Genomic DNA, 22,310 nt, shown 5'->3' with positions numbered 1-22,310 from the left:
AATTTTGAGCTAGGAAATAATCAATTCCTAGTAAAAATAATTAAATTGAGACTAGAAATTGTATTTTAAAATGAATGTTTGTCATACATATTGTAAAATGCTAAGTGATGCATCTATGTCCTGACTACATCTTTACTTAAGTAACATATTTAAGTTACATAATTCATAATTACTTATGTAGTCAGTGAAAATAACTTTTAAAGAATAACTATTACATTTGAACTATTAATGACTTAAATGTGGTGGTATTGTGTTGCCCAAAATAATTGTGCACCCTAATACATTTATCTGGGGTCAGAGAACAGACAGCCACTAGATACAGAGACAAAAATGTTGGCTAGAAAATGGGTCAGAGCAAGCCATAGCAGAAGCTGGGCAGAGGTGGTGCACGCCTTTAATCCCAGCACTTGGGAGGCAGAGCTAGCCGATCTCTGAGTTCAAGGCCACTCTAGAAACAGCCAGGCTTGGTGACACACACCTTTAGTCCCAGAAAGTGAGTAATTAATCCCAGGGAGTGGGTGCAGAAAAAGAAAGATACATAAGTCGAGAAAACCAGGCACCAGAGTTAGTTAAGCCTTTGGCTGGTTTAGCATTCAGGCTTTGGAGCAGCACAGTTCAGCTGAGAGCCTTTGGGATGAGGACTCAGAAGCTTCCAGCCTGAAGGAACAGGATCACCTGAGGAACCAGCAAGGTGAAAAAACTGTGGCTTGTTCTGCTTCTCTGATCTTCCAGCATTCACCCCAATAACTGGCCTCGGGTTTGTTCTTATTAATAACTTTTAAGATTCACGCTACACTTAAAACCCAAAATGTATTGGTTTTCCAACTCAAATGACATGGAATTTTCACATGAAACAACACTTAATTTGAAGGATGTGCCTGTGTACATATGTTTATGTCACATTCTGACTCTTAGCTAGAATGACATTGAATCATTTTGACTTATTTATTTTTTTACATGTGTAGCTTGGCTAATGCTGATGCAATTATAATTTTTTTCTCCAAAAACTAGCAGATCACAAAATAATCTAAAATGTTGATAGAATGAGTATGCTATGCTAAAAAGGAATGTTTTAAAGAACTTCATTGGTTTACTGAATATGGGTACATACTTTGTGTTTATGTTATGCAATCATTTTAAACATTTTTATAAATAATGGACATCTTTTATTTGTGCTATTTCTTTAAATGTGATATGTTAGCTTAGGACTTATGAAAGTGATATACAGGGAAAACAAACCACTATAACTATGTGCTTGTAATAGTGATATGCCTAATATCCTTTTCAGTGGGAAAGTGGGAGAAGTATTTATGTAACTTAAACTGTTTTCAGATAATGCCTTAGTGAATTAAGTTGGCAGTATAGAAAAATTATCTGAAGCTTTAATATCTTTCTTCCAATACTAACAAATGCACTAGAATGTAGTAAGTAGTTTCATCTCACACATTTCACTATTGCCAACAGTTTCTTTTTTGTTTGTTTTCCTTTGTGAGTATTTTTATGTATATATGCACATATGTTCCTGCATGTGTGCATGTGGTATATGCACGCATGTGCTCAACTGTGTAGACATATGTGGATGCCGGAGGCTAACATCTGGATGTCTTCCTAAATTGTGTCTCTAACTTAGTTACATTCATTTATTCATTCATTTATTGAAACAGGGTCTGTCACTGGACCTAGAGTTTGCTGATGCCAATAGTCTGACCAGTGAGTACCCTGGGACTGGCCTGTCTCTGACCTCCAGAAATAGCTCTAAAAGTGCATTCTGTCGTACCTGGCTTTTATGCGTGTGCTCGGTAACTGAATTCATGATAGGTCAGAAAGTACTTTACCCCATAAGCCATCTCCCAGTCATAACAGGTTCTATTTTCCTGTCACCTACATATATGAAGTGGGCAGATTTGTAAAAATAGCAACATTGTGTGTGACAATGAAATGACTCCACTTCTGAACATAGACTTTTGGAAGAAAACCTTTTCTGATGGTTAAGGATACATCTTTTTTCTCCCTATTTCACTGTGCATCTAAGACATGGCATGGCATGATAGTTTTAGATGCATCCCCTTTATACACATTACATTAATTGCATTGTGACCACTTGTAATCTGACAACACATAAGGGTGTTTCTAGCTCTGATACAGTACCCTTAAGCATAGACTTATATAGCCAAATATGATGAGAAATGGACATAGAAGACTGCATTATGTTCAGAAGACTTGACTTGTTTTAGAAGATCTGTAAATGTAACCTGTGTCATTGCTGGAATTACATTTCAACATCTTTTTAAATCATTATTTCATGATATGAAGTAATGAAAAACACTCTTAATATATGGTAATGCTGAAGTAGTAGAACAAGCTAAAAATTTAAAAGTGCCTGATATATATGGAGCCATCCTATTGATTACTAAGAATACAATTTGTGTGTGTGTGTGTGTGTGTGAGAGAGAGAGAGAGAGAGAGAGAGAGAGAGAGAGAGAGAGATTGAGAGAGAGATCTTGCTGATTCTCTGTTGTGCTTTATATACCTTTTAGCCCTATTAATGGAATTAAATTCCATAACCACTAGCTAGATAGTAGCAGGGATATGAGAGACTGAATATTCACTCAACCTCACAAAATTTTGGTTTTTATCAGTTTTATAATGTAGCTATGCTGTCAGTTTTTCCTGGTTTATTTTAAATCTTATTCGATATGTGCAAGGTAAATGTATTTATCAAGAAAATATTCAGCCATTTTGTAGAGATGAAACCTTGTTTAAAAAAAAAAACAGGGTATTAGCTTAATTGCATTGAGCACAGAGAACAGCAAGCTCTCTTATGCATGCTTTGAGAGCATATTAAATTATGTGTAATGACTTTCTTTACAGGTTAATGAAGTTTTTTGAGTTAGTCTGCACAAATTTGGGTTCCAGATTTAGAAAACTATTGTTTTAGTATCATGAGAGACCATTCTTATGACTGTTCTAGGAGTCTCTTCAGCTTACAGTAAATTGGTATAAAATTTAAATTCACTGGATTTTGCTCATTTTCTAAATCACCAAGGTTTGACAGCACAGGCCAGAAAAGCAATCCACAAAGCAGCTTTGATTATGCCCTCACTTGAAATCTTTGGCTTCAATTTACCACTTGCCTCCAGCTCACAATTTCCTCTGTCAACAGTAACTCACTGCACTTGTACATGATAGAAGAGTCTTGCCATTTCTTCTACAACAGTTATTCAAATATGATTACTGTATACAGACAGAATAGCATGGCTTGGGAAAAGAAGACAGGCAGCAGGCAGAAGCATCTAAATTTAAAATCTAGTCTTATTGGATGTGCCTTACTTCAAGTCACACAGTTGTTCATTTTGATTCCTCATACATGTACTGGCAAATAGTTGAAAAACAAAGTGATCCTTATTAAAGTAGTTTTTTTACCAATGGTTATAAGTAGAAAAACTGTTTTCCACACTTGTATTTCTAAATTTAATATACACTCAAATTTCTCAAGCAGTAAAACACACACTTAATGTATAGTACTTTGTGCATTTGCTTTCTTTTGTTGGTTTAACATTTTTTAGCTATGAATATCTCAGTCCCTTATTGGTTTCTAGGAATAACATTTTATTATATCTTTCATAGGATTCATACAATTAATATTTAGACATTGGGTGATAACTAGGTATGCAAAGGTATCATCAGGGTGTTCCAAGAGCATGTCCCAAGTTGTGTGGCAACCCCGTTATTGGGAGGTGTTATTTTTCAGCATAGGACAGCTCTATTTTTCTCTTTATTGAGGTAAAAAACTGTACAAATTACTTTTTTAAATTTTTGTTTTGTTTTGTTTTGTTTTGTTTTGTTTTGTTTTGTTTTGTTTTGTTTTGTTTTGTTTTGTTTTGTTTTTTGAGACAGGGTTTCCCTGGGTAGCTTTGCGCCTTTCTGGAACTCACTTGATAGCCCAGGCTGGCCTGAACTCACAGAGATCCGCCTGGCTCTGCCTATCAAGCGCTGGCATTAAAGGCGTGCACCACCACCACCGGCGTACTTTTTTAAATTCTTGTCCAATGAAGCAACTGATGATTCCTTATTTTGTGTTAAATTAAAAATAACACTTTGATACATAGCACGTACCAATTTGATACACTATGGTCAGAAAGAGTCATAATAAATGACATAAGTTGCTCCTAGTAATGTCAAGCTCTCTAAAAATTCAACTTCTTTGGGTATAGAGTCAGCATGCTTAATTCCCAGTAAGGATTATGATAATGACTATGGATCCCAAGAATTTGAAATAATTTACATAAGAAAACATTCTTTGACTTTACTCTTTTGGTTATAGTAAATGAGTTGAAAGGTAAATTGAAAGAGGTAATTACCAAAGAAACAATTATAAGATGATAGAAGAGACTTTTAGGTCTTGAGAAAGTACATACAAACTGAAGAGCATTTAGGAGGTTACAGAAATAAATAGGAAATAATTTTAAGAAAGAAAAAGTGAAACCACGACAAAATAATATTAAACATATTTCTAATATCGAGGCCCCCAAGAAATAAAATAATTCAGAGGAAGATAATATTGACACCAAAATAAATGAAAAACAGAAAAAGAAACAGAGTTGTTGTTTTTTTTCTGGTAACAATAATTGTGTGAAGGAATAAACAAAACTGTAACAGATCTAACTAAATATATGATCATACATTCTCTTAATAAAAACAAAGACATTGTTTAATGCAAATAATTTTATTATATATTTACAAGTAATCCGACATTGGGTAGAAGAAATACCTACAGTATCATTTTAATATAAAATGACAAATGACTTTAATAAATTAAAATGACCATTTTTACTGAAAAATTAAATCGTAATTATGTAAAAATAGTTTTAAATCATCAGGAATATTTAGTATACTGTTTAACCATAGCACAGATGAGTTGCTTGAACATCAAAGAAATAATGGTCAAAACACTCATGTTTTCAAGATGTGATTTAGTATTAATTGTGAGAATGGGATTAAGTAAACTAAGAAAGCAAGCCAAGTGTGATTTAATGTATGTTTATTCCTTAGTGTTAAGGAAGATGGTATGGGGACTGTGATATTAATCCGTAATAAGTAATGGTACCCTGTTACCTTTCATGGGATGAGCAATGAATTCAATGAATCAAGAATGCCAGAATGATAGATAGGAATGTCTAGAGAATTGCTCAGTATCAATATTACATGAAGGGATGTAGTTCAGATAGTGGTTTAGTGACTTAGAGCATCCTAACATTTTAAAATCCTTATAACAATATTTTAACCTTTAAATTTGCAGGTCATTGGAAGTCAGTTATCATGATTTCACTGGTTAAAACATTATTAATTTAGATATAATCTAGATGGAACCACAATAGGACAATTAATTTTCACAAATAACGATTAGGCTCAAATAATTACACATAAAGAGTATATAATATAGTACAAATGACTTACAACCTTAAAGAATTTAATATTTAGCTCTAGTAAGTTTTATTTCATAGGATTTCATAAATTGTCTCTTAAACGTGCAAACAGAAAAGGGCACAATTGGTTCCACTGAGATTGTACCAAATGACAGCACATTGGAGGCAGGCTCTAACATATTCTCAGATTTCAAGAATATAAGTTGCACCATGTATATATTAAATGAGATTCCTGCCTGAAAACTTTGTTTAAGCTGTCACATGGGTATTCACTGTAGAGAGCTGTCATTTCGGGATATGTTTTTTCAGGGTTTTTTTTTTTTTTTTTTTTTTTTGTATTTTGTTATACAGGACTAACTGTACCAATTGTGCTTGCAGTTTATTTTGTTTTATATTTACATTCATATAATGTAAGTATCAGTATAAAAATGCATCAAGAAAACATCTTTTTCCACAACACAAAGTACCAGTCCTTTGCTAAGTAGCTGTAATTCCAGTTATCCAAATGCCCAAATGCTGTTTGTTTGATGATGTACAAAAAGCAAAGATATTGGTCACAAGAAGCATGAACCATGCAGCTGTTAACAATACAGGCTAAAAAAAAAAGATGAGGCATCTTTAAAATCTGCCACACGTGGACACAGATTAACTGCTTTCCCTTGACTGCATCCACTTTGGTGTCTGAATACACTTTTCTTGCCCCCCAAAATTATGTAAAATGATCAGAAAAGTTACTCACTCCAAGGTCACCTGAGCCACAGCGTCCATGGAACTGTACCCATTTTCCATGAAAATCTCTGTGTACCGGCCCATCTTGATTGCTTCCAGCCACTCCCCTACTGATCTGTAGGCCCCGGACCCCAGGGAACCATGTTCAGCCAACAAAGTAGATACTCTAAAACACACAAACATAAGTATTAGAATAGAACCAACTGATGCCTTTTGATTTGTACTGATAACGTTAAATCAAATTCAAAGAATCCTTGGGACTCTAATTAAATTATAGGGGTATACATTTACTTGCATAGTAAATAATTTGAAATACAAGTGGAAAAAAACAAAAATAAGCTTTAGGCTTTTATTGTGTACTATGCATATGGGCTAATAATAGAAAAATTAGTAATTTTTTTGGTGAGAGAAGATAGTAGTTTTTCACTGTTCATTTTTCAAGACATTAAATTACATTCACTTAGTAAAGTTTTATTCTCCATCTAAGATTTCATGTATCACCATTAGCTTGTTTGGAGTTTCCATATTTCTCCTACAATTATCAACCAAATATGGATAGGAAAAATATTCCTCATTTTCTCTACCAATTTGTCAAGTGTTTCCAATTATAGCATTTGATACAATAGTCCAATGCTTCCTTGTTCTCATTTTCTCTCAGTTTATCATAGTACATATTGTCCATATAACTTAAGAAACATTTTATATCTGATCAGTTCTATTCCACTTACTACCAATTTAATTAAAGAAACCTTTGATAAATCCCTTTTGCTAAGGCACCATGCACTTCTGACACAGAACCTAAAGGGTCTATTCATGATCTGACCTAAAAGTCTCACCATACCAGAAGTCAGGCAAGCATCCAAAGGAAGGAAGTAATCAGTAATCCTACCACGCCATGATGCCAGTGAATTACAACTACGTCCGGCATTGCACAATGGCACTCACTAAAGGTGCAATCATAGTATTAATATCATGGTAGTAATCAACCTTTCTCTAATTGGATTAAGGCTGTTCAAGAAAAGGGGAATCATTCCTGGTTTGGGAAGCCTATCTAATTACTCACAGTTAATGAGTTCATGAATCTTAGAGAAGAACAAACAACTACTATTTTACTAAATCAACATAATTCCTAACTGCATTCTAAATATTTAAACTTATACCCATAGAAAAGTGTGGGTCTCTCCCTTCATCAAAGAAACTTCTCTTTGCAACAGAGAGCATTAAAGAATGCACAATTGATCAAAAAGCAGAGAACAAGCAATCATGTGGTCCCAAATAATACATCTTCAACACAACTCCTGCATCTAAAGTTCCAAGGGACATTTCAGAAGAGGAGACAGAAATATTCTAAGAGCCAGGCCATGGAGAAGTCTTCTGTGAGATTGTGTCTCTTAGAAATGTCAGAAAAGCTATACCCATTGTCTCTCAACAACATAGTACTCTAACCAGACTTGAGAAAGGATGACACCAATATACATTCTAACATGGAGGGGGAAAAATATCACAGCACCTCAACCCTAGAAAAGGAACTACAGGCAACTAAGGGATACTGAGAGTAGAAGAAATAGTTTTTTCTAAGGGAGAGCACCAGAACTGGTTATCCAGTCAGATACCTACAAGTGTGTGTGTGTGTGTGTGTGTGTGTGTGTGTGTGTGTGTGTGTGTTCAATTAAAGAAACCAAGGCAGTTAATTGAAGAATTTGAGAAAGAGCCAGGGAAGTACATGAAGAGAGTTGGAAGAGGAAAGGGAAAGGAGAAAATGATGTAGTTATATTTTAAGTTCAAAATGTAAATTAATATAAAAGACATCTTCATGTCTCTCCTGCACATACACTATAGTGTCTGGCTTATCTGGAATTCTATTCTCACTCTCCAGAACAGAAACAAATACAAGTTGTTAGGATGAATTTACTTTGTCTCTCTCTTATCCTCCAGTGTGTTAGCTCCATAAAGGAAGAATATCTAGATCTACTAAATTAAGCCTGGTGTCTTCAGCTCTTACCTCACAGCAGAACCCAGACTGGAATGGTGAATATTCATTGAATGATATAGTATACTGGCCTACAGTCATTAATCAACAGCTTATAAGAATTATTAAATATAGAAATAAAGAAAATAACATGTAAAGAGTAGAACGAATATTATATTATGGAATCATCACAACTTTGTAAATAGTCAAATCTAAAGATTATCACCATGGGGAGAGTCTGACAGAGTTTAGAAAACAAGATCACTAAATGAAAAAAATGTAATGTTCATAGAAATATTCAAATATTATTTATATAGTTACTGAAGTGTTCAAATATTTGTGACATAAGTCAGAGTTGACAAGAGCCATGGGGAAACTCCTTGCAGAATTAGTGTTTATATATGATTGTTGAATTAAGGATGGGTAGTAAATGGTACAGTCTGAATGATTAATCTAAGCACAAGGGTAATATGCTTAATTCTATAGGACATATATAAGAAAATCCTATATACCATATATAAGAAAATAAGGATGATGGTCAAGAAAAATCAATATGATTTAGAACACTAGGAACTTTTTTTTAATTATTACCTTTCCTTAGATCTGTTTGTGAGAATTACCTCAATATCATTTAAATCATTCAATAACATTCAAAGAGGCAGACTAGAAAAAGGCTTAATATTTTACACAACCATAGGAAATTTAAAAGCAGATATTTAGGAAAAAACATATGGAATAATTTCTGAGAAGATACAGTCTCCAGCTGTTATCATAGAAAGTTCAAAATATCTCAACAGATTTTGAGGGCTCATTTCCAAATTATTAAAATGACTTAGTAAACAAGTGTTGCATCAAGATCATAGAATTTATACAACTTTATCATAACCAGACAGCTTCATTTATTTCGTTTTAATAAGCAGACAGTTCAGCTACCAGCATAATTTCCTTTCTTGTAAAACAAACAAACAAACAAACAAAAAACAGACAACGGCATTAAATACACTCAATGTAATAAGCTAGTAAATTTTCTAATTTGGAACCAACTTGATTTTTGTTTGTGGGAACATTTCAGTAATTTTGTGATAAGGAGAAAACATACTTTGCAAATATCTAATATTGTTTAAATATATTCTTATCGCAATTCAGAAAAGTAGAAAATATGGTTATTTGGCTTGTATACACTTTTCCACAGGATTACTCATTTATCAGTTTTAAATCTTCAAACTGAATACTAATTGATTATCCAAATATCTCCATACAGATAAAGGCAAAAGAGTACTTGCAGTCACCCATGTTCATAAACTGAATGTCATCATATAATCATATGTTAATGAGCAATGTTGAAATGTATTTTAAGAATTCATGTGTAATCACTGTTAGATATCTGGATTAAAATGCATCAGTGCTTTCTTAGGCTTTTTGTTTGTTTGTTTGTTTGGTTTGGTTTGGTTTTTTGAGACAGGGTTTCTCTGTATAGTCTTGCGCCTTTCTTGGAACTCCCTCTATAGTCCATGCTGGTCTCGAACTCACAGAGATCCACCTGCCTCTGCCTCCTGAGTGCTGGGATTAAAGGTGTGTGCCACCACTCCCCGGCTTTCATAATCTCATTTCTCTACCTGAACTTATGCTCTAGACACATTTAGATCATATTTTCTGAGGTTATTCTATTGTAGTGTCATGTATTTGTTGTGACAGTGACATACGGCACAAGTAGGTCAGGCAAAGGTGTTTTTAGGTATACATTAAATGTATCTTTATTTTTTATTTCAAGAGGGAAACATTACGAAAGATTACAGTTAAATAAACTGTCATATAGATTCATATAGAAACACATAAAAGACTTAATTGATAAAACATTTATGACATCAACCTGAGCAGACATACTCAGGAAAATTACTCAAGGCTGGACTTATACCTGCTCGATGCATTAACCAGTGTCTTCAGACTGTTTGGGTTTCGTATCAGCTTGTCCAGCATGTTGACTATTTCATCAAACTTGGGCCTGCTATTCCGATCTTTTTGCCAGCAATCCAGCATTAACTGGTAGAGAGCCGCAGGACAGTCCATGGGGCTTGGCAAGCGGTAGCCTTCTTCCACAGCTTTGATCACCTGCACAAAACAAAACAATCCACAACACCACTAATGTAGCAGAGAAGAGTGCTAACTTCCATCTGTATTTTTATGTTTGTGGTAGTCACCGGCATCACTATTTTTATGAACCACTGCAAAACAAATCATTAGGACAGAATGTACTATTACAACATTAAAAAAAAAAAAAACTATGCCTTTTTAACATGTTAAAAAACTAAATGATAAGCCTTTAGTGGTGGTACACGCCTTTATTCCCAGCACTAGGGAGGCAGAGGCAGGTGGATCTCCTTGAGTTTGAGGTCAGCCTGGTCTACAGAGTGACTTGGAAGACAGCTAAGACTGTGCAGAAAGACCCTGTCTAAAACAACAAAAACTAAACCAAAAGCTAAATGGTGATGATGTTTATTTGTAACCCTGGTGAAGGATGTTTTATGAAACTAATTGCCCCCAAATTGAACGTGTTTTATTTATTTATTCTTACACTCTAGCATCAAATGATGATCACATTTTCTCTGAAACTATAATATCTTATTTTTTAAGTATATACAGTCACATTATCAAAGTACTAGTATGGCAATTTCATTTCAAAAGAGACTTCTGGATGGTAAATGATGGATAAGTCAAAGGCTAAATTAGCATAACTGTCTCATGTATCATTTAGTAATGTCAAGGTCTGACTATTTATTATTATCTTTGCATTTCTGTCAGGAATTTGAAATGACTATCTACTGGCACAGACATTATAAATATTTATTTTAAACACATGTATAAGCATCAGTCCATTTGTGGGGATTAAAAAACATAATATTGTTGTTGACATCAAAATATCTAAAAAGAAAAAAAATACTTGTTTGTGTTATTAAACAATATAATGGCCTTTTAATTAATTTATGAAAATATCCTACATTATTAAGGAATATATTTTTCAAAAACACTATAAATTACCTCTAGCAAATTTAATTGTATCATACCCCAAATAATTTAGGTTTTGATTAACAAACTGTAGAATAAAGTCAGCAAAAGAACTTTACAAAAACCATCTTCAGGGACTGACAGTAAGGCAACCCCTTCACAACAAAGCAGATGATGTGTGATCCAATGTGGTGCAGGTAGGAAGAGGAAACCACACATTTACAATGTAGATATGACTAAGAAGTACAGGGAAAGGAGAGCAGAGATAGACAAACAACAATATGTATGAATCCAACTGGTACAAAGGAAACTTCAGAGATATACAGCAGAGGATCATGAGCACTAGATCACAACTTAAAGTTATTCTAGTTTCTATGTGCCAGAGAAACTAATAAAAAGTATTCTAAGAGGCACAAAGTGCAGCCAGAAAAATATAAGTGCTCAAGGACTGTGAATGTGTCTGAAAATAATTGTAATGTTTCAGAGAAGTAACCTAAGCAACCTTCTACCTTAGTTAGCCTGTTTAACTTCAAAATAAAAGAGAAATCAAAAGGCAAACTATGCAAGAAATTACTGTCAACAAATGTAATAAAGCTGATGTACTAAAAGCAAAAGCATCCTGGAAGATAGAAACAATAGATTAAAAAAATAACTCCCAATTAAAGCTTAGAAAAGAAAATGAGAAAAAAAAATGCCAAATATGACAAAAGATATATTCACTATACCATTTGTCCTTATATCTGAATGGGACTTTATTTATTTACTTGCTTGCTTTTTCCTTTCATTTTTCATGAGATAGTACTACTATCTTTAGTACCCTAAATGGTCAACATAGAAGTCTAAGGAGACAGCTTACATCATTAAATTTTATAAATTCAGTATATTTATACTCAAAACATAATCTAATTTGTAGCATGGTGTTCTTACAAAGTTTTCAATTAATTCTAGTTTCTTTAGTATATATGTATAGCAGTGATGATAACTGAATTAAGAATTCAGATTTAAGAATGAGTATGTGGGGACATAGGAGGAGATGAAGGGCAAAAATGGAGGGTGTAAATGATATAAATATAGTACTCATGTATAAAATTATAAAAAAAAGTATGCACAACTTAAAATATCTTTCCACTCAGTGTCTAGTCTTTATATATAATTGTGAACTGGATAATTTAAATTAATTCCTTGGTTTTAATGTTAAGTACAATGGTTTTGTCTATGTATTTTGTGTCCTAGAGCTTCATGTGGTGGAAACTCTACCTTCATTGTCATAGTTTGCTAGATGAATCTGTAGGAGACAAAATCTTGTGGAAGATAATTATGTCAGAATGCTTCATCTTTGGTAGACTAATGCACTTGTAATTGGTCTGAGTTATTCTCCAGGCTTCCCCTGTTTCTCTCCTAAGCTTTGAGGCATCCAGGTGGTTGTGTATCAGATGACCTGGCAGCATGTTGTATGGACTTTGCAGCCTATAGAATCTTGAAATAAATAAATGTATATTCTTTACTTGCTGGGCGGTTTGAATGATAATGGCCTCATAGGCTTATAGGCTTGAATATTAAGTCCCCAGTTGGAGGAATGATTTGGAATGGATTAGAGTGGGGGTGGGGCTTGTTAGAGGAGGCGCATCACTGGGAGCATCCCTTTAAGGCTTCAAAAGCCTCAGGCCCTTGCCAATGTGACCTCTGCTTCCTGCTTGTGGATCAAGATGTGAGCTCTCAGCCTTGAGTCTAGCCACCTGACAGCATGCTTTTGCTTTGCTATCATAAACTCTCACCTTCTGGAACCATAAGCACAATTCAAGTATTTCTTTTATAAGATATATATGATGTGGGTGATTTCTGCCCTCCCTCCAAGAACTTGTCCATGGTGAAGGCTAAATTTTGAAAGTTATGGACTAATTTCTTTGAAGGACACATCATGAAACCCTAACTTGGACTCCACCATGTAATATCATGCTAATACAGGATTACAATGAGAGAAAGCAAATAATACAAAAAGAAATACAAAATGTATAGTTTGAAGAACAAAAGGGTACCAGGAAATTTACTGTTAGAGACACTGCTAATGACATAAGAGACAAGGAGTTTAAGAGGCCTGATCTAAATTGGAAAAAAGGGAAGGATACCATCAGAGCAAGACTCTACCCAACTTTGCTTCAACCAGTGAAAGCAAAATGGCATAAGAAATTTTCTGCTCTTGAAAAACTACTCAAAGTTTCTGTAAATGTGATTCAAGGGGGCTAGCATACTCTCTGAATTTGTTGCTACACTTGGCAGTATTGTCCACTTAATTCTGTCCTTTGAATCATAAAAGATACAGGAGTAAAGGAACCTTCATTCTCAGATAACTGCTGTGGCCAGGTAATGTGTATGTAGTAGGGGAGTCGCAGCATGAATGTTCTGAGAGGGATAAGGCCCTTCTTGCAGGTCATTGCATAAAGATGCAAAAATGAAGCCTGGATTTTACTGGAAATACCAAGATACTGGGCATGCAAGAGCCACTGGGCATCTAATAATGAAATCCTACACAGAGAGTAGACTCAGCTAGAGAGATGCATCTCAAAGGCAGTAAAGCTTCAAAGGTAGAGCCATCTGAATGATTTAACATTGGATATGGGAACATAGGAGTTAGAGTTTGTCCTGCTATATCTTGGTCTTGCTTTGGTGGACTACTTCCTCTTTATGGCCTCACTCTTTTGGGATGGTAATATCTGTTCAATACAAGTATTTATTGGAAGCATGCAATTTGCCTTTTGATTTTAAAGGAGGGAGTGTCACTGGGAATTTAGAGAAGACTTTGAGGCTTCAAAAGACTCCTTACATTCCCAGTGTGCATTTTTGATTCCTGTTTGTGGTTTTAAGATGTGAGCTGTCAGCTGCTGCTCCAGCCAATGTGCTTACTGATTGCTGCCCAGCAAGGATGAACCCTTAATCCTATGAAATTAGAAGCCTAATTAAATATTTTCATTTATAAGTATCCCTGGTCTTGGTGTTTTATAACAGTAATAGAAAAGTAACTAAAATATATGTATATTAACTTACATTAAATATTCTGCTATGATAAAACAGATTTATTGTGATTTATGAAATCTATTATGTCACATACATGCATATATATATACATATATATATATGTATATATATATATATATATATACAAAAAAATATTTATAGCACCCAATACAAAATAAGCTGATGTACTTTAAAGTCCAATATTCATGTGGCCTCTTAAGAAAGTTGTTAACACGTCAAAAGTAGTAATGACTCTATTGGATTGTCACGTGAAGAATTAAAAATAAAATGCATAGAAGATGAACTGCCTAGGAAATGACAGAATAAACCACACAGAAAAGTGAAACCAGATTACTATTATGACTGAACCAGTTTTTGAATTTATGTGCTTGGTGGAACATATGTATTCATATATTCAGTAATACCAGAGAATGACACTATCTTTAAATATAAAGGTGTTATATAATAGAATATTACATTTGTTTTTTATTTTGTGTTATGAAACGTGTTGACACTTAAAATCTTTTCTACTAACAAAGTAGCTTTTACTGACTACAGAATGTTCTCAACACTTCCAAGTTCATCATCTCATGTTTCCCTAAGATCATCTGACTCATTCATGATTATTTTTACTGTTTATTGTGACTCCTTTTTGTCTGTAATGGCAGCAGCAATCCCGAATCAAAAAAAAAAGTTGATTGAATTCTGTCTCTCTGGCATACAGCAAGGTCTCTTCTGTGAGATTTAGAGTATGCTCTATGAATGATAAGATTATATCTCGTGATATCAAAAACCCCTTTGGGGTCAGATCTTATCAGGAATGTGGATATCAAGGGATATAACTTTTAACACCAAGGAATCAGCATAGTAACTTTGTTCTGTGAGACTTCTTTTTCTGTCAGTGAAAGTCAGTGATTATTGAGTTCAGTTAGTCTGCTTTGTTGTCCTTACTGGCCTGCACATCATGGCTTTCTCAGTCTGCTTTCTTTTACACTCCAGGACCACCTAGCTAGGGCTGCCATAATCCACAATGTGCTGGGCCCTCCCAGATCAATCACCAGTTAAGAAAATGCTCCAGAGTCCTGACTAAAGGCCAATCTTACAGATGCATTTTTAAAAGTTGTTCTCTGTCCTCAGATAGCCTTGACCTAGGTTAGGTCAAGTTGACTAAAAGAACTAGTGGATTCAGCAAATAACATCAGCTTTTGGTTAGCCTGCTTGGCTTAGGTGGAAGATGAGAGACTTATGGAGAAAAGTGAAACTATACTATGATAGACTTCTTGTCTCTGTACCAAAGACAAGCTTGGACAATGTCCATAGAGGCATGCAACAACATTCATCTACCGTCAGTCTTAATGTTTGATCCATGACTTCACTTGGTACAATTTTAACTGTAACATGTGACAATTCTAACTGTAACTCATATAATTGCCAATACTTGATAGGTATTGATTGAACAGTCCCTTGCATAGCTAGAAAAGACTAACAGATCTGAAGTGAAAATATCTCAGAAGTGGGTTGAAACTACCTCTGGAGGCTGGCAAATGAGAAAATCACATTTCTATGGTAAGAAACAGATAAACAGTATGGATTGCCATTTGAGGGATTTGTGATAGGACAGAAGAAAATGAGCTTTGATATAAATTAAAGCAGAACTGTAGTGTTACAAAGGTGATGTGAGCATTTATTTATGTGAAAAAGAAGCCATAGAAAACAAGGCATAGTCTAGCCTTGTTCAATCCAGATTAATCACTATCTATTGAATTGAACATTTCATGACTTATTCATTTAGAAGACTGATGTAGTTGGGACATAAAAAAACAGAAGTACATAATAATTCAATTGCTATAAACCATAGCAATTGCTATAAATCATATTTTAAAAACTATGAGAAATGTGTTGATATATCTACTATAAATTTTATGATTTTGTGACAATAAGAATATTACTGAGCTTCTCTAGGCCCCAGTTCTCCACTATAAAAGATAAATAATGATAACATTTCTTTTATGTGTTAATTATACACATATAAATACAATCTTAAAAATATTTTATAATATGAACTGCATGTATAGACACCTACACATATTTCAGAAATTGAATGACATTTTTATGTCGTTGCATCTCTTAATGCTCAAGTTTGAAACCTGCTGCTCTTCCAGTTGTAGAGAAGTTTAAGTCAGTACTAGCTTTCTCAAAACAAGTGAGTTGGCACAAAATAGACCAACTATAGTCATTGTAGGTGACCACAGAGAAATCATGAATGTAATTTGCTGCAATCAGTGAAAAATTCTGAGAAGGAAATTTAGAGAAAGCTACCCATTTATGGAAAATTGAAGAAAGTAGACTTGTCAACACAGCCTGGGAAAACAATTCTAAAACAGGAGCAATGGAGTGCCTCTAGCAAGACTGCTTTCCTTTGTAAGGGAAACACACATAGTGAAGTAAGGATTCAAGAGGAGAGAAATGGACAGCAAGAGAAAGGAGCTTTAGGAAATAAGCCAGACTCCATTTTCCTCTTTGGCCTTTCCAGAAAACCCCATTCAGTGTCTTTGTAGAATGTAGAACATACCTCAAATAATAGGTATTAGTGGGCTCTGATTCCCAGGTGCTTTTTTATAACAGGTGTCAACAACTCATCATTAAAAATCAAATTTGTCCCCAGTGTTTTGTTTCTCTACTTAGGCAAACCTGACCAATCCAAGTGCAGATTTTGGTAGAGGAAAAGGAACAAATATTTGACCATGTCTGCCTATTAATAATTTGCATAACTTGAGTTGCCGTGGCTCACAGTTTGGGCATACATTTGAAATCTACCTGAGATGTAGTTTTGGCTGAACTTCAAAAATCAGAGGTAATTGCTTATATGGAATTGTTAATGTAAACAAAGTGAGCTGCAAACTCATAGTATCTGTCTATGACCCTCTGAGAGAATGCACTGGGAAAGGAGGTGCTATAGAGTTAGAATATAAGAAATAATTGGAGAAAGAAAAAAATGTTTCTAGTAAGTATATTGTTACTAAGAATTTTCAGTACAGTAGATTTACAAAGAAATAATGAGCTTGGTATTCATTGGTAAAGGGTAAATGGCACACTCTGAGGGTTCAATACACCCTAGCTACTTTTACAATTATTATCAGAAAAAAATTTCAAATTTTAATATGATCCAGATACAAAGAGGATGTATTGAATATTAATAATGGAAATGATCAAGGCAAAGACCATAGTTCTGTCTTAGGTATCATAACATAAGTATTTGAACTTGGAAAGAAAATTCTTTAATGGTTCCTTTCCTGTTTAGAATATTTAATTCTAAACATGAATTATATTTTTACTGTTAGAAGAATATCACTTCTATGAATTATAAGTGTGATATAACTCATCTCATATTTCAAAGAATCAAATTCAGCATGCATTCTTAGATGGCTGTTCCTTCTTCATCATTGAGAACAATACTGACATAAACTGAGTGGAACAACATTATAGAACAGCTAAGTCTACTTGGCAAGGGACTCAAGTTTTTCTTAACTGTAACTTATGTTACTCTACCCTAACTCATTTTTAGCTCTCACTTAAAGATTATTTCCATAGCAACAAATGTACCAAAAGGTAAACAAAGTATTTTATATTTTCCAACTAACTGTCATTTTCAACAATTTAAAAACTCTGTAACAGAGTCTGGACTCAGAGAACAAAGCATTCCGTTATCAACTTGAGGGAGAAAGATTATCTTTATACTTACATCCTGATTGGTCATCTCCCAGTAGGGTCTCTCTCCATAAGACACAACTTCCCACATTACAATTCCGTAGCTCCAGACATCACTAGCAGAGGTGAATTTTCGAAAAGCTATTGCTTCTGGGGCAGTCCATCTGATTGGAATTTTGCCTCCCTAAAATTAAAAGCACATGTGCATGTATATATATACATATATAATATATTATATATGTATATATTCTAGCATACTTCAAGGGCATCTAGGGATACTGTTGCTTCTTTAAGAAAATCTAGAAAGAGATGTAACATTTTTAAGTTAATCTGTTTGACAGCATGAAGTCTCTTTTCACATCTCCCAGCCCATGAGCACTTGCAGACTAACAACTAATTGGCTGTCGGGAAGGTTTCTGCTATAAACTCTGTTTGACTTTTGGAAGGCACACAGGACCTACATCTCAATTATAGTGCTCAGGATGGCAGGGCTGATTATGGGGAGGGAGGCACTCTAGCACATCAATAAGGTGTACACTCAGCGTTGTAAAAGAAAAGGATGCAAATACTGTGCATGATTCTTTTAAAGTACAGAATTATAAGGGGAATGTCTAGGTTGTTAAATGAAACCCTGGGAAGTTTCACAGTTTATAAGAGAAGCAGGAAAATTCTACATGCTAAAAACTAAAAGATATCTTTCCCTCAACATTGTTTTATTTCTGGAAGGTTTGATTTTCCCCCTCTTAGCTTAATGGCATACTTTTGTGTTTGGTCAGTTAGAATATTGTACCTAAGAAATGTACCTAAGAAATGCTATTGTTTAGCTGAACTAATCAAAAGATTGTGGGGTACTCAAAAAATAACATTTTACAGTTATTTTCCCATGTACTCACTAATATATATTGAGAGACAGATTTTCTTATTAAAAAGGCTACTTCACACCTACCCATTTTATAGAAAATAATATTTAATAAGAATATGAAATAAAAGACAAATTTCCATTAAAAAGGAAACCTTCAAGATACACAAGAAAATAAGTTTCATGTCAGGATTAAAATTTGGGAAAGGATAAAACTTAGGCTTAATCTTTTTATATACACACAAACACATGCACACATATGGTAATATATTTGGAATATTTTTGGAAATTGTTTGGCCTAATAAATACATATAAAATATTGCATCATACAGAACTGTAATGTGCTTGTCTTAATGTTCTTCATTTTCATTTGTATATAGATTTATTTTAAATTAGGTGTATATGTGTAGAGGGTGCACATGAGTGCATGTGTCTGCAGAGGTCTCCAGATCTTCTGGAGCTAGAGTGATAGGTTATTTAAGCTTCCTGATATGCTGTTAGGAACCAAACTCAAGTTCTTTAAGAGGGAAGTATGTGCTCTTAACAGTAGAGCCATCTCTTAAGGGCCTTGGCTAAATTTTTTATTGCTTTATTTCTTGAAACAGAATCTTGCTTTGTAGCTTAGGCTGGCCTTGAACTCATGGCTCCCAGCAATCCAACTGTCTCAGTATCCTGAGAGTTGGAATTAGAAGAGGATTGTTTTGGTCTTCAACATGTGACTAAATTGCCTTTTCCAAATTGTAGTTTATTGATTCTGCTGAGCTTCATCTCTGAATTGTTCTCCTGTTCACTGGAACAATGCATGTATCACTAACTACTGAGGCTCACTTACCTATTAGTTCTTATTACATATATTTTCTACAAACTGCTTTCATATACAACATATAGAAGTTAGCCTTCAAAGTGTCACGATCACTGGCCCTTTTGTTGGTGCTGCAGCATAACACAGTGGCAAGGGCCGTGGAAAATCTACTCTTATTTACCTAAGACATCCACCCATCACAGCAGCAGTAGACTTTCCATAACCTCAATCTTGCTTAGGCCAACTTTATTAAGTGCAATTCTAAACCCAGAAGAATTCTTAATTGAGGTTTTATTTAATGAAATAATGGCAATAATAGTTATATGTGGGAGAGTAGAAATATCTCATCAATTAATTCATTGATTTAATGAGATGACCTCTGGAATTCTTTGTTTGCTTAAATAAATTACTCTTGCTCTGCAGCATACTACAAATGCCCCCAAACCCATGTGCCACAAGTCACAATTGTCCAAATACAACAAACTGACCTTATAATATAATAATGTTTCATTATACTACCAGTTTTATAGTAGAATTTAATAAGGAGACATGTAATGCATAGATTGCAATTTAAAAATTAGAGGTGACAAAAGTGTTATTCTGTATTGAAACAAAATTAGTTCATTTGTACAGTGGAAGAATATACAATAAATCCCCATGTCAACAATTATTTTGAAGTTGATAATATTGAAAATATTTAGAATATCCCAAAAACTTATTAAAAGATTTTTATAATGCAATTAAAATTTTCAATTTTAATTCAAATTAAATTAAATTAAAAATTGAAAAGTGTAAAGCAAATAGTCTGTTTGCAAATTCCTTTTATAACAATAGTCACCATTTCCCTTAGCTAATTTTACACTACATTATTTCAGGAAAAAAATAGTTTGTTATAAGCTATATATTTATGATAGCTATTACACTGTGAGTAATAACCAGGTTTCCATAGACTTAGGTTTAGTAGCTCTTATACTTTGTAAATCAAGCAATGAGACACTTCGATACCTCCAGAAAATAAAAACTTAAAAAATGGAGCTGTCTTTCCCACAACTTAAATTCTTGAGATGAAGAATAAAAGACTTTTTAATTAATTTCACAATTGAAGACTCCATAGTGTAGATAAGTTCAATTTCCCACTAATACTATCTATACATGTTTATATTTGCATACAACCACACTCATTCTTCATATACATACCATACAGACATACAGATTTTAATGTAAAAATTCTATATTTCACTCTTCTTTTACTTTTAAATATGTTACAACATACACACACACACACACACACACACACACACACACACACACACTCACTCACGGCATCCTATATGAACTCAGAATTTCTGTTCCTGGCATCTGCCCTAGTTAGGGCTACTATTGCCAGGATAAAACACCATGACCAAAGCAACTTGGAGAGGAAAGGGTCTATTTGGTTTATGCTTCCACATCTCTGGTCACTGTTGAAGGAAATCAGGACAGGAACTCAAACAGGGCAGGAACCTGGGGACAGGAGTTGATGTACAGGCCATGGAGAGGTGCTGCTTACTGACTTGTTCCTCATGTGTTACTCAGCCTGCTTTCTATAGAACCCAGGATTACCAGCCCAGCAATGGCTTTACCCACAATGGTCTGCCCCTCCCAAGAATCACTAATTTAAAAATGCCCTATAGGCTTGCCTAAAATCCAATCTTTTGGAGGCACTTTCTCAGTTGAGGCTTCCGCCACTCTAGTGACTCCAGCTTGTGTTAATTTGACATAAATCTAGCCAGCACAGTATCCTTAAAAATAAATAAATTACTGGGACTAGGAAGGTAAATATTTTCAATATCTAAGTTTAATATTTGAATCTGCTGGTACTAAAAGGTATAGAATTGGATTTTCTATTTTCTCCCTTTTTCTTTCATGTTTTCTCGTCTCCTCTTGGATTTGTTGGAGGAATGCCCTTTTTGCTACTTCTTTTAACATCTTTAAAAATTCAGCGCCTCTAGTCTGGTGTATGAGAAATGCATTCTGTTAGATCTTACCCTTGTGGTGTAGGCTGCCTCAGGATCATCTTCCAGTACCCTAGAAAGTCCAAAGTCAGACACTTTGCACACAAGGTTACTGTTGATTAAGATGTTTCTAGCAGCAAGGTCTCTATGCACGTAGCCCATGTCAGAAAGGTACTTCATTCCTGCAGCGATGCCTCTCAGCATGCCAACAAGCTGAATCACAGTGAACTGCCCATCGTTTTTCTGCAAAGACAGTGCAACATTAGACAAGCTGTACGATTCACAAGAGGAAAATTTGGAAAAAGACTTTTTTCATTTTTCAAATTACTGTTAGTACCTTTCAAAATGCAAATGCAATATCTACTCATGGAGGATGGAATGCATTAGAAACCACAAACTTAACTGATTATGCAGATCATGTCAAATCAGGCAAAGACTTTGAAAGACCTTCAAAAATCTCATGCACCACACATACACACACACACATGCACACATACAAGGAGAGGTCCTTCAGAAAAAGGGTTTCAGTGGAAGAAGAAAGATGGAAAAAAGTAGCTTAATAGAATGTGTAAAATACTAAAATTCACTATATACATATTTGAAACCATCAAAGAATAAAAACAAATAAATAATGTTTTAAGTATCTTCTGAACATAGCTGTCAACCAAAATGTATAGAACTTACACAATCATGTTAAAACATGTCGGGGATATAATTTCCCAACATGTTTTTACATAGTTATATAATATATGGTTTAACATGGTTGTATAGAAATATATGCTCAAGGCAAGGCACTAGTATATTTCCT

The 22,310-nt window shown here is 34.3% G+C and overlaps 1 protein-coding gene across 7 annotated transcripts in view; it reads right to left on the bottom strand.

The window, feature by feature from the left end:
• The window catches only part of Epha5 (EPH receptor A5), a 346,534-nt gene that overhangs the window by 4,392 nt on the left and 319,832 nt on the right, over positions 1 to 22,310 (bottom strand). For 6 of the 7 annotated variants that reach the window (XM_036200459.1, XM_036200461.1, XM_036200460.1 and 3 more), the window contains 4 exons: positions 21,536 to 21,745; positions 17,882 to 18,031; positions 10,040 to 10,233; positions 6,166 to 6,321 (listed from right to left, as the gene is read on the bottom strand). In XM_036200459.1, coding sequence (XP_036056352.1) covers positions 6,166 to 6,321; positions 10,040 to 10,233; positions 17,882 to 18,031; positions 21,536 to 21,745 — 710 coding nt within the window. Of the gene's footprint in view, positions 1 to 5,737; positions 6,322 to 10,039; positions 10,234 to 17,881; positions 18,032 to 21,535; positions 21,746 to 22,310 lie in introns of those variants that run through there. The other variant, XM_036200465.1, reaches the window with a different exon arrangement.

The sequence above is a fragment of the Onychomys torridus genome, chromosome 10 (genome assembly GCF_903995425.1).
Source record: "Onychomys torridus chromosome 10, mOncTor1.1, whole genome shotgun sequence".
Lineage (NCBI taxonomy): Eukaryota > Metazoa > Chordata > Mammalia > Rodentia > Cricetidae > Onychomys > Onychomys torridus.
The sequence above is the reverse complement of the archived record's forward strand: the minus strand, read 5'-3'. Positions and strand labels throughout refer to the sequence as shown.